The 12,831-nt window shown below is 31.5% G+C and overlaps 1 protein-coding gene across 1 annotated transcript; it reads right to left on the bottom strand.

The window, feature by feature from the left end:
- Positions 1-947: 947 nt before the first annotated feature.
- Positions 948-12,271, bottom strand: LOC134709610 (chymotrypsinogen A-like). The gene is made up of 11 exons (XM_063569763.1): positions 10,544-12,271; positions 10,001-10,057; positions 8,830-9,123; positions 7,940-8,062; positions 7,015-7,149; positions 5,994-6,195; positions 4,725-4,892; positions 2,845-2,936; positions 2,210-2,355; positions 1,769-1,853; positions 948-1,068 (listed from the first exon to the last, which is right to left on the bottom strand). The coding sequence occupies exons 1-11, from the start codon at positions 10,590-10,592 to the stop codon at positions 980-982; spliced, it is 1,440 nt and encodes a 479-aa protein (XP_063425833.1). The 5' UTR covers positions 10,593-12,271; the 3' UTR covers positions 948-979.
- Positions 12,272-12,831: the final 560 nt, after the last annotated feature.

The raw sequence follows: 12,831 nt of genomic DNA, 5'->3' as shown, positions 1-12,831 counted from the left end.
TTTACTTTAAAAGATCCCATCAGTCTGTTATTGTTCTTTATATATGTCATTATGATATATTTCTATTATGAACTAGAAAATACGTTGAACCACAAACGTCAAAATTATTCAATCGCGTAGTGGAATGAACTATTTGTGGATCTTGTAAATTCCATAGAACTTTTAGACTATTTTAAATTTCGGTCTATTTCTGAAATGAATTCTTACATACTTCTGATTTTTTAACCCTGTATGCTAACATTGCCCATGTGAAATTTTAAAATTGTTTGTCTAAACATTGAACGACAAATATATGTGACGTATAAACTTTTCTGACGTCAGACACGCGAATCGATGAATGCGTTTGTAGATAGATTTTTTTGTGTTTTGTTAAATTGTTCCTTTTAAAATTGTTACACTATTTAATATGACTGCTGTACCGATATTTTATTTAAATCATGTCTGTTTAGTTCACGCATCATTGTAAATATAACGGAATTTGGTGAGACTGTCAACAAAGTTAGAGGTTTAGCGCTATAAAAGCCGGCTTAATTCACCATTTTCTACATTTGAAAATACCTGTTCCAAGTCAGGAATATGACAGTTCTTGTCCATTCGTTTTTTATGTGTTTTATAAGGGAGAAGATTAGTCTGTTTCCCAAACTAAATAAATTTTGTTTGCGGTTTTTAACTCATCAAGGGAAACCCTATTGCCAGATAAAAGGGTATTCTAAAGCTATATACAACGTATACTATCGGAAAGAAAACGCAGTTACAGATAAAATGGTTTTTATAACATCAAGTTTGATCTGGAATTGACATTTGAATATAGCTTTGAGGTTGAAATGTCGTATGAAAAAAGTACCTGTGGCTGGTTTCCAAAATTGTCAACCTAAAAGAGGACAAGATGCAATACTATTTTATTCTATAAATAAATATGAAAACATTTGACAATACTTTAGTTCCAGATTGTTTCAGATTGAACAAAATCAAATTGTTCTCAAGTGCGTATTTTATCTGCAGCAATTTCTGCTTGTATCCACTTAACCATTGTATGAACATTTGTGTAAACTCCAGGCATGTTCGGTTCTAAATAAAAGGAAAAAAAAGTATTTCATATAATCTAACTTAACCCATCGATTGCTGATATTCATAAAATTTTAATACGAATTGTAATAGTATATTACACTGAATATCATTATAATAGATTTTAAGGATGTACATCTCTGATTACCCATTTTTTGGGCTTTTATCGTGAAGAAAAATTACAGTTCCACAATTAAACTTTTTTTCATACTCCCAATAAAGATGAAGTGGACCAATCTGAATAAATTCAACTAAAAAAAATAGGTAGGTGTTAATATAAGAAAGTTTTATCATATTTAATGCTTTTTGTGTCAAATTTACCATGTTGTCAATTTTGTCAATTTGTGATTTTTCTCAGTTCAAAAAACAAAATGCATACTATTTCAAATTCATTGTTATAAATGATTGAAAATGATACATATCTAAGAAATTTGAAAAGAAAAAGTTATATGGAATGTACATATTTCTGGTAAAATATTTTTTTGAAACCCTCACCCATTTTCTCAGAGTTAAGTCTGATTATGATATTTATCAAATTCATTGCTATTTTCCACTTTTGACACATGCTTTGGAAATAATTTCAGAACAATTTCAATGAGACTGAATGAGACTGAAACGCCAGAAGAAAACATCCTCAAAGGTTGTTACTTAAATATAAGATACAAAAGAACAAGTTCTCATGAACTCTTAAGTTTTAACTTACCAGCACATCCAAGTCCCCAAGATACTATTCCGTGTAACTCCCAGTGATTCCCAATCTGACAAACAAAGGGACCTCCACTATCTCCCTGCAATATATTTAAGAATTACATGTTAAATTACACTATTGCTGTTCCTTTTCTTTGAAAAATAGCAACCATGTTAAAAACAATAAAACAAACGACGATTTATTATACGTTTACAATCAGAAAGCTACGTTTTCTTTATACAACTCAAAAGTTATCCCTTTTATATTAATCATGCAAGCTAATCTTGCATCTAAATCTATCAATCTTATCCAATAGACACAAGGATAATCCTTTTTTTTAAATTGCTGATAAAAACGTATTTAAAGTTATAATATGGAGGCATGCACCTATTGGATACAATATAAAGTGAACATCGAGTATTTAAAGTATCCAGTCAAAATAATAAGGAAATGTACCTGACATGCATCTCTTCCACCCTCGGGAAATCCTGCACATATCATGTTGTTCGTCAAAAGAGGCTTTAAATCCGCAACTTTTGAACAATTTTCTTTGCTAACAAATGGCATTTCTGTCTGTTTTAATTTGTCTGGAAATCCTGTCCCTATTTAAAATAAACAGTTTTGATATGTATTATAAGTTATAGTCTCTTGGAACTGTTTATGAAATCATAAACAGTTATGTGTATCCTGTCCATTAATACTTGCTTCTATATTGTTTAAAAATTGCAAATTCTGCATGGAAAAATTGCAAATTCTGCATGAAAAGACAAACATAGAAGAAAATGCATTACATAATCGCAGTAAAGTCAAACAGAATAAGACTGGTATGTCGACAGTGTAAATTGTTCATTTAGATAGGATTATGTGTGAATTGTTGTTTGATAAAGTAGTTATTTTATTTTAAGAAATCCCTATTCGTTTTTTGTACCAACTTTGCTGATTGCGGCATTTTGTTCTGAAGTTAATCAAGTTCAATTGAAGTGTACATACATGATATTGCAAGCGTGGTATTTCTGAAGCTTTTTGAATAGTGTGAAGCCTTAGTGAAATAGAAACATTTGCAAAATTGTCTTTACTATTGGTTAAGTTACCTTTCACGTCTCCCCATCCTGTTACACAGCAAGTATCACTGACTCGTGGTTCTCTTGATGGAAGACACACTGGCATGACTGCCTCAGTGAAGCTGTAATGGAATTCATTACAGTTATTCAGGTAAATATAAGTTCATATCATATTTTTTTTATCTATTTGTTTGATTTTGTTTTGTTTTCGGTGAATATGTTGACTGCATCAGTGAAGCTGTAACGGAAATTATTTCAGTTATGCAGGTAAATATATATATTCCTATCATATTTCTTTTATCTATTTGTTTGATTTTGTTTTGTTTTCGCTGGCTATATTGACTGCATCAGTGAAGCTGTAACGGAAATCATTTCAGTTATTCAGGTAAACATATATTCCTATCATATTTCTTTTATCTATTTGTTTGATTTTGTTTTGTTTTCGCTGGCTATATTGACTGCATTAGTGAAGCTGTAACGGAAATCATTTCAGTTATTCAGGTAAATATATATTCCTATCATATTTCTTTAATTTATTTGTTTGATTTTGTTTTGTTTTTGGTGGATATATTGACTACATCAGTGAAGCTGTAACGGAAATCATTTCAGTAATTCAGGTAAATATTATACAATTACTGTCTTTTGTTGAGGTAAATATGCGGTTTTATTGACTTTTGAAAAACTGATATTCACTGAGGCCGAGGACCGAAGTGAATATCAGTTTTTCAAGAGTCAATTTAAGTCCATATTTACCGAAACAAAGACAGTAATTGTTTTATACCATATTCCGAGAAAATTAAATGTATTTGACGACAAACATATATCAAAGCAAATTTTACATGATACATTTTACCATAACGTTACATGTAAAAGCGCGTGACGTTTAGCGCGGTGAATAACACTTTCTCAGGTGAAAATGCTTTTTTATTCAAAATCCAATTCATATAGAGAAACCTACTAAAATAAAACCAATATGGAATAAATATTCCTATCATATTTCTTTTATCTATTTGTTTGATTTTGTTTTGTTTTCGGTGGATATATTGACTGCATCAGTGAAGCTGTAACGGAAATCATTTCATTAATTCAGGTAAATATATATTTCTATCATATTTCTTTTATCTATTTGTTTGATTTTGTTTTGTTTTCGGTGAATATGTTGACTGCATCAGTGAAGCTGTAACGGAAATCATTTCAGTTATTCAGGTAAATAAATATTCCTATCATATTTCTTTTATCTAATTGTTTGATTTTGTTTTGTTTTCGGTGGATATGTCTACCACAAACGAAAGTTTTAGCTCATTTCTTCTTATTATCATCGATATTATTAAGTCCTATTAATAGAGGCACAAAGAGCGACCAAAAAAGTACAGCAAATAACAAAGAATTGATTATTATCCAGCGTTATTGGCGAAATTGGGAAATTTGCTTTTCAAATTATCTGGATAATGAAAAGTTTGTAACGGTGGGTAGGTAAAATCTGGATCCAATTTCCTTGGAGTATCATTAATAAAATTGAATTTATAAATCATTTAAGTGATTATTAGAGGACAAACTAAAATAAAGCATTAGAAATACTTAAATGCCACAAGAGGGGCAGGACCTGTTTTTGGGACGTCGGGATCGGGTGTTTTCAAGCTCGGGATTTCGGGATCCTTTAGGGATCCGGGAATTCGACCAGTTTCGGAGATTTAATAATTAGTATATTCGAATCACATTTTTACGGATTATCATACAATGATCCACCATTATAGTATCCATGCTTTACGGGTGTCGACTTTAATACTACTTGCTTTCCTTCAACTTCGCTGATAATATCAGCAGGTATGCGCCTCAGGCATAAAACAGTACAATTATTTCTCACTTATAGTTTATATGTATGTATAGGTTACAATGACATTACTGCTCACCTTAGTGGGCTGTCGAGTTTCAGTAGAGATATATCGCCATCTAAGGGATTGTTACCAGTAATGTTATATTTAATTCGTTTTGTAATACTTCGTGCTTCTTGTGTTGGATCGTTACCATCTTTGTTGTGTTTTCCAGCATATGCTTTCCAGTGAGTAATGTCTTCATCGCTTTTCAAAATAACAAATATAGACTAAATAAATTTGAAAAAAATGTCTGACGCTGAAATATCAAGCTGTTACATAAAGGTTTAAACTAGTCAATTACATTTCTACATGTATGGTAAGGGTTATTCCATGCACCTGGCGCAAATTGTAAACGGTATCATACATTTATCTGTAATGCACTGAGTATTTTAAACAACTCAGAACTGACTTTCTTAATTCCGTCATTCCGCAACAATATAAAAAAAAGATGTGGTATGATTGCCAATGAGACAACTATCCACAAAAGCCCAAAATGACACAAACACTAACAATTATAGGTCACCGTACGGCCTTTATACGGAGTTTTTTTTTCAAACGCCTTCCGATATTGGGCTGATTTTTGGTATGTGAGTCAACCATGATGAGTTACAGATCAAGTTCAAGTTTCGTTAAGCTCCACTAATTTTTGCCGAAATTACGAGCTTTGGATTTTGAGAAATTGTTGAAAATCACAGTTATACGGACTTTTTTCTAAACGCCTTCAGATATTGGGCAGATTTTTGGTATGAGAGTTAACCATGATGAATTACATGTCAAGTTTAAGTTTCGTCCTGCTCCGCTAATTTTTGCTGAAATTACGGGCTTTGGACTTCGATAAATTATTGGAAATCACAGTTATACAGATTTTTTTTCAATACGCCTCCAGATTTTGAGCTGATTTTTGTATGTGAGACTATCATCATGTTTGTGTCCACATGTGTCTATAATGAAATTGCAGATTTTTCAATTTTTTGGGACGGGGCCATTCGTGTCGCTTTGACACATCAATTTTTCAAATAGTCGTACTGATTTACCTTTAATATATACATTTGTGTTATATTAAAGAATATGTTTTATCATTTCCGGCAATATAAACTTGAAATTCTATCTCTTCATTAAATGAAACAATATTGTCTTCAAGAGGGCACAAATGACAATATACAAACTAGAAAAAGCTTAAACAAGTATGTTTCTCTTCAATAAATGCCGTTATTGTGAAGATAAATGTAAAAAAAGAATAGGAAATCATCGTTGTTTTGTGGCAAGGATTGCGGAAATTGCAACTGATTTTGAAACCCCACTTACAAAAAGAAACAATGAGAAGCTGTTACAATCCAATTTTCATCAATAATAGAAGCTCCACATTTGTGTTCGCCAGAAAGTCGTAACTGTATTTGCCATGGCCAACTGTGTTGTACAGCCTCTGTTCCGTTTACAATACGCGAAACAAGACTTCTATCGATAACAGCAGGATGAACAGGCACACCACAAGTAGCAGAAGGTTTTTCTGGAAATACAGTGAATAAAAACAAATAACGTTACACAAAAACAGATATATATATCAGACTTGTCATCTGTAAATAAACAAATAGTTCAATTGAAATATTTTGATATATTTTAAAGAGACGGCTTATTAATTTTTTTAATGATAAAATGTATTTTTTCTGAATTTTATCTGAAAAAATATATTTCATTATGATCGTTTCACTACAGTTTGAGGATTATTCAAATGTAATCACATAAAATGTATGCATTTGAAATATGAATACAGGTTAAATCATCCGTGTATTTCCATTGATGTATAATGATAAAAAAAAAAAAAAACTTGTAACAAATAAATATTCCGATTCGTATCCCATGCATGTATTAAATATTAAACAGTCATTTGCGGATCAAAAACTGTTGGCTCCTTCTAACAGATTTTAATTTTGTCAAGGTTTTGTCTGATTTCTACAACTTATAATTCTTATCTACCACCCATTCCCCTTTCTACTTGCTAATAAAATTCATATACATAAATGTATCAAATTAACTTAAAATTCAAATGTCAGTCCTTGAGTCTGTTCCCGGAATGATAATGTGACCTAAGACTGATCGAGTATCTGTTATGAGGAATGAACAAGTATATTGTATGAAACATGCCATGTTAGAATTAAGACGTGCATAACAATGTTAGTTTTGGGATCAGCATAATATCAGTCAAGTATTAGTATGAAAAGCTTCGGTTATGACAGAGTGTTTCTTTAAAATTGCACATAGATTGATATACGATTGAAAGGAAGCATTTGTGATAGTTTTACCATCAAAATGTTCACTGTATACTTACTCGTAGTTGTTGTGGGCGTGGTTGTTGTTGTTGTAGGCGTGGTTGTTGTTGTTGTGGGCGTGGTAGTTGTTGTTGTGGGCGTGGTAGTTGTTGTTGTGGGCGTGGTGGTTGTTGTTGTTGTGTCTTTTATAACATCTAAAAAAGAATATGTTTGATAAATATAATTGAAAACTACACGATACTTCAAGTTTTACAAAGTGGTAAGAATCGAAACAACTAAGTTCTGAATTGATCATCGACGCTGATTTAATTTGATCTTAATCTTTTTGAATGACTTATTACGGCTTCATTAAAAGAAAGAAATAATACATATTTATTTGGACGAAAATAATTTACATACATGTCATTACATAAATTTTATGAACAATAACAAATAATTGGTTTTTTTTCATCTGATAAATCTAAGGAAACTAATGAAAAAATTCAGGTAACCGTGAATATAAAAAGTAAAATCACAAAAATACTGAACTTAGTGAAAAATCAATTCGGAAAGTCCATAATCACATGACAAAATCAAATAACAAAACGTATCAATAACGAATGGACACGAACTGTCATATTCCTAACTTGGTACAGGCATTTTCAAATGTAGAAAACGGTGGATTAAACCTGGTTCTATAGCGTTAACCCTCCTATTTTAATGACAGTCTCATCAAATTCCGTTATATTTACATTGATGCGTTATATGAACAGACACAATTTTGTGTGAGAGAGATAAAACGATTAGCGATGCAAATCGATTTGTAACAAATAGGGAATCAGTTGCGAGCAAGGCCTTCTCAAAATATGTATCTCAGTGACATACAACGTAATTTTGAAGTATCAAGGTCATCTGCCTCCTGAAATTTGAGGCTTTATACAAATGAACAAGTAATCCACCAAACCAATTACTCTTTAACATTTTTTCGCCATTAATTATACATACCACAATGTTCTTCGTCACTGATGTCGCCATTTCCACAATCATTATGTATGCCATCACATGTTTTCGTCATGGGGATGCAATTCTTGCTGTTGGTACATTTAAATGAATCATGTCTACATGTTTCTGGAATTTAAAACAATAGAATTGTAATATGTTTGAATCTCTTTTTTATTTAATTGATATTTATTTTGAAACATGATCCCCTTAAGGCTTATTTCCTTGGACATTCGATTATATGAATAACCTGCCTGTAACAAATGTCCGTATGTAAACGCTCTAAATTAGATATACATTCAAAACAATTAAACAAGCAGAAATATTATACAGGAATAAATGATATTCATTTGTACAAAAGAACAAAAAAATAATAGCTTGGCAAATGGGAAGAAATATCATTTAAATATAAAGTATGTTTAAATAATTGACATTTTATCCAAAACTAACAAAATTCCAATGCAATGACATCTCAGTATTGGTATGATGTTAATATTTGCTTAAACTATTTTAGACATATCCAAGGCGGTCAACATAGTCATCAAACATTAAATAAGTTAGAGGACATCATCAACGTAGCTGATCGTTAAATTAAATGAAATGCCAGCTTTTTGTCTGGCTCTGAGAATAATTTAACATGAAGTTTGTCCATACGGACAAACAACATAGCTACTGTTAGTAACCTAATCAATTATCTAGATTCCGGGCAATTGTTCTGTGCCTTGACCGATGGGACAGATATGACATTTTGTAAACGGTTTGAATACAAAATTTCTGAATTGTCTATTGTTGAGGACTATGTTTATCTTTGACGTGTGTGCGTCTTTACTCGTAGAAATATGTTTCATCAATGCTTACCTGACATCTCTTGTAATCCAGAGTAACAAATTGCTTACCTTTTGGGGGTATACATTCGTATGTGAAATTGAGATAATTTGGGTTTCCACCGCATGGATCATGATTGTCAAAAAATGCATTGCTTGCCGTCACTCTGCACCACGAACGGCCATCGCATACTTCTTTTATTTTAAAAGTAACGTCTTTGGTGCAACCGTTTTGATCGATATTGCCATGATGACATATGGTATGACTTGTTCTTCCCCAATGGCCTATCAGGACATTCATTTTCAAGTTCTTAGAAAAGTCACAGTACACGAATCTATTATCATTATTGCATAAGTAATGCCGATCTAAAAATAAAACGAAATATATCATAATAGTTAGAATAAGAATAAATATATAGCTTTAATTGATAAAAAAAAATTCCTCTTTTCGTTAATGTATAAATAGTGTTGATTCCTTATTATTCGTTGGATAACAATTTTCGTGTGTTTCGTGGATACAGGTGAACCGCGAATTGAAATACTCAAAGAAATACAATTTTCTATTAAGTTGTGTCCAGACTTTAGCAGAACCCCGAAATCACATATCCACGAAAAATGCACGGTTTCCACAATCCACGAAAATAAATGAATCCACAATTATGATATGTGTCACAATTGATAGAGACATTGACACATAAGAAGGCTATTTAGCATGCCGAAATATTTGTTAAATTGAATACGATGTTTATTTCATCTTCATGTAATTACAATCTTACATGAGAACCGTTCCCCAAATCTGTTAAATATAGCCTAGATGGTCCTGCTCATATACAAATTTAGTTTTTGTATACTTAAAGAAGCGCTTAGTCAAAATATCTTAATAAATTTGCACAATTTTAAAAAAACCCAAAATGTTGTAAAAATGATGAGTCAGATGAGTATGAAATCTGTGTTGCCATTTTGTTCTCTTTAAGATTCAGAGCGTACGGGCTCCTGTTCATTCATGAAGACTGTTCCGTGACCTAGAAGTTCTTATTGTAAATAGTTGTATGGTATGTACTGCTAAGTGTACGATAGCATTATTAGAAAAAATCTCGTAAAATATCAGATTTGCAGTAGACAAAATAGTAAATTAAAAAAAAAATAAAGATTTAACGATAATTTCCTCATTGATGCTAATGTCTTTATTTAAAAAGAAGTTTAACACTATTATTTACTTTAACATACACAATAAAATACCTACAAGGCCCAGTAGATCGTTCTTCTATAAACTCCTGTTTTCCGTTTGCTGCAGAATTAACTGTAAAGATATAAACAGAGACAATCATTGATCTGCCAACAAAACCAAATTCACAACTTGAATGATAAAATCTTCTAAACTCGTTACATTAGAAAATTCTGCTACAGTTTTACTAGTACAATCTTCAGTAAGTTCAACCGGTCTTCTGTTTTTTGGTGTTAATAAGCTGAACTTTTAGTGCAGAAATATCACACCATATTACAAGCATGAGCAAAACATCTTTATAAAATTTACATATATCAATTGAAACTTTTATCAATAATGGACCGGTTTTGGCAGCCACTGTATGAAGGATATGTATTCTGAATCTATGTTGATTCAATAATTCTAAGACAACCAATTTATGACAGATATGAATTCTGAATCTATTTTAATTCCATATATCTAAGACAACCAATGTAAGAAGGATGTGTACTCTGAATATATGTTAATTCAATAAATCTAAAACAACCAATGCATGGAGGATGTGTAATATGATAGACTTACACTTTCTTTCATTATGTCTGTGCAGTAAATTACCAATGTCTGAAAGCATTTTTTCGTCACCATCGCGTTCGTGTGCTTTAGGGAAATGATCCCAAATGTCCTCTGTAAAATTAAAGAACTTCCTTTCTCAAAGTTATTTCTATTGACATGTCTAAAATTTATATTGAGTTTTGTTGGAAAAGAATTGTAATACTTGCTAGCTGCAGTAGTCATGTCTATCTAAATATGCAATTAAACTAGCCGACAATAAAATTATTTCTTAATTGATGGTTAACATAATGTAAGAAAGTGTAGAAAACAATCCTTTAGAATTAAAGTTAGAGGAACAATTTACCTTTCAGTTGAGCAGCAGGAACTATTGCAATACATGATGCTAGTAATAAAACCAAGATTCGTAGGTCCATTTTTTCTGAATGTCTGTGAAAACCATCTAATACATACGACTTATATAGTCCATAAATTGTGCGTCATTCAATTATTAAGTTTATTAAGTTTCTTTATTTTCAATGGCATATTTGAATTGTTATTAAAACATGATTCTATGATGTTATAACACTATTTACAAAAAGGTGGGGGGAAACCACTAATATCTCCTATTATTTTCGCTTGACCCAACTGGACTTCAAATATTTAAAATTTATTACAATTTTTTTTAGCAATATTTAGTTATTATTGCCTTTTCTCGGCAGCATCGAGCAAAATGGGATAGACCATCGTTAAAATGGCGAGAAAATAATTAAAATTCAAATTTTGTGCACACCTATTTTCACAATTGATTGACGATAAACATATCATCAAAAACTGTTTATTATAAATACTTTTCCACAATTTTGAATTTATAAAAGAGGATTAATTTATTGAGTGAAGTCAGTGACATTTATATATGTTTATAATTGACTAAAATGACCTAATCCTAGGGAGATGGTATATTAACAACTATTGATAGGTTAAGCGAAATGTACTAAGAACACAGTATGTAAAAATTTGTTTTCATTTTTTTTCAACTGTGTAATGTAATTAATGTAAAAACGTAGTGACTGTAAAACTATACAATTTTACTGTAAAGTTTGTGTACTGATTATTTTGTAAGTTTGGGAAAACATGGTTTATTTGTGAGTTTAACTTGCTATCAGTTACTGTGAGTACTCCTAGATCGATACCTGGTGTTTTATCTCCAACCTAGGGCATTATGTCTTTCGGTATGTGCGTCCGTTCGTCCGTCTGTCCCGCTTCATGTTTAAGTTTGTCAAGCTAGTTTTTATGAAGTTAATCCCATCAACTTGAGACACGTCCCTATGATGTGATCTTTCTCATTCTAATGCCAAATTAAGAGTTTTGAACCCCAGTTTCACTGTCCAAACATAGAAAATGATAGTGGCAGTGGGGCATGCATGTTCTATAGACACATTTATCATGTTTTCTATTATTGTGGTTTTGTTTGTGATTTGTGTCTTCTGATGAGTAAATCCTTTATAACATATTTTTCCATTTTATTCATTATGGGGTAGAACTTTCACAGCCCGCCACGTTTTTCATGAACATGTGCCAAGTCGGGAGCACGGCCTTTATTGTTTAAGCTTAAATCATGCAGTTGGTTTTCTGTTTTGACATGTTTAACATTTTTTTTTACATATATAAGTATACTTATTTGGAGAGGATTATTTTAAGTTCACTAGTCAACATGGGTAATAACTGTCATAATCCTCAACTATATATTAGACAAATTAAGACTACGTGAGAAAGGAAAATACTTGTATAATTTATGTTGAATTAATCATTACTTCGTATCAACCGGTCCGAGACCACAAAAAATATAGTCCCTAGTGTTGACAGTGGGTTACTTGCCCAGGATAATTTTTATACCCCTTCCAAATTTATTTCTCCATGTTTAATGCATCAAATTGCAAGTATGGGGGTGAAATTAAACTGTAAAAAAAATTGGGTCCAGAATTTTAAAGGAAATTTGTGATTTGGTCCAGCTGAAAAAGGTTTAAAATTAGTACTTCGGAAGCTGTCAAAAGATTTCAAGACGCCCTAAACATAAAATTGTCCATATTTTGAGTTAGAGCCGATGAAGTTTTCTATAAGTTTTCTATAATTTGTCCCCAAAATAGTACAACACACTGTAAAAGTTTCTGAGAAAGCGCAGGTGGGATTTTTATTATTTTCATTTATGTTCTAAAAGAAATGCACTACAAAATAGTTGTGGTCTCGGACCAACCCCTGGACGATGTGGCAGGTTCTACTCGAGGAGTATGTCAGAAGTATGCAGAAATTCATGACTACTA

This window comes from Mytilus trossulus, chromosome 3, assembly GCF_036588685.1.
Source record: "Mytilus trossulus isolate FHL-02 chromosome 3, PNRI_Mtr1.1.1.hap1, whole genome shotgun sequence".
Lineage (NCBI taxonomy): Eukaryota > Metazoa > Mollusca > Bivalvia > Mytilida > Mytilidae > Mytilus > Mytilus trossulus.
Note: the sequence above shows the minus strand (reverse complement) of the source record. Positions and strands in the feature narration are given on the sequence as shown.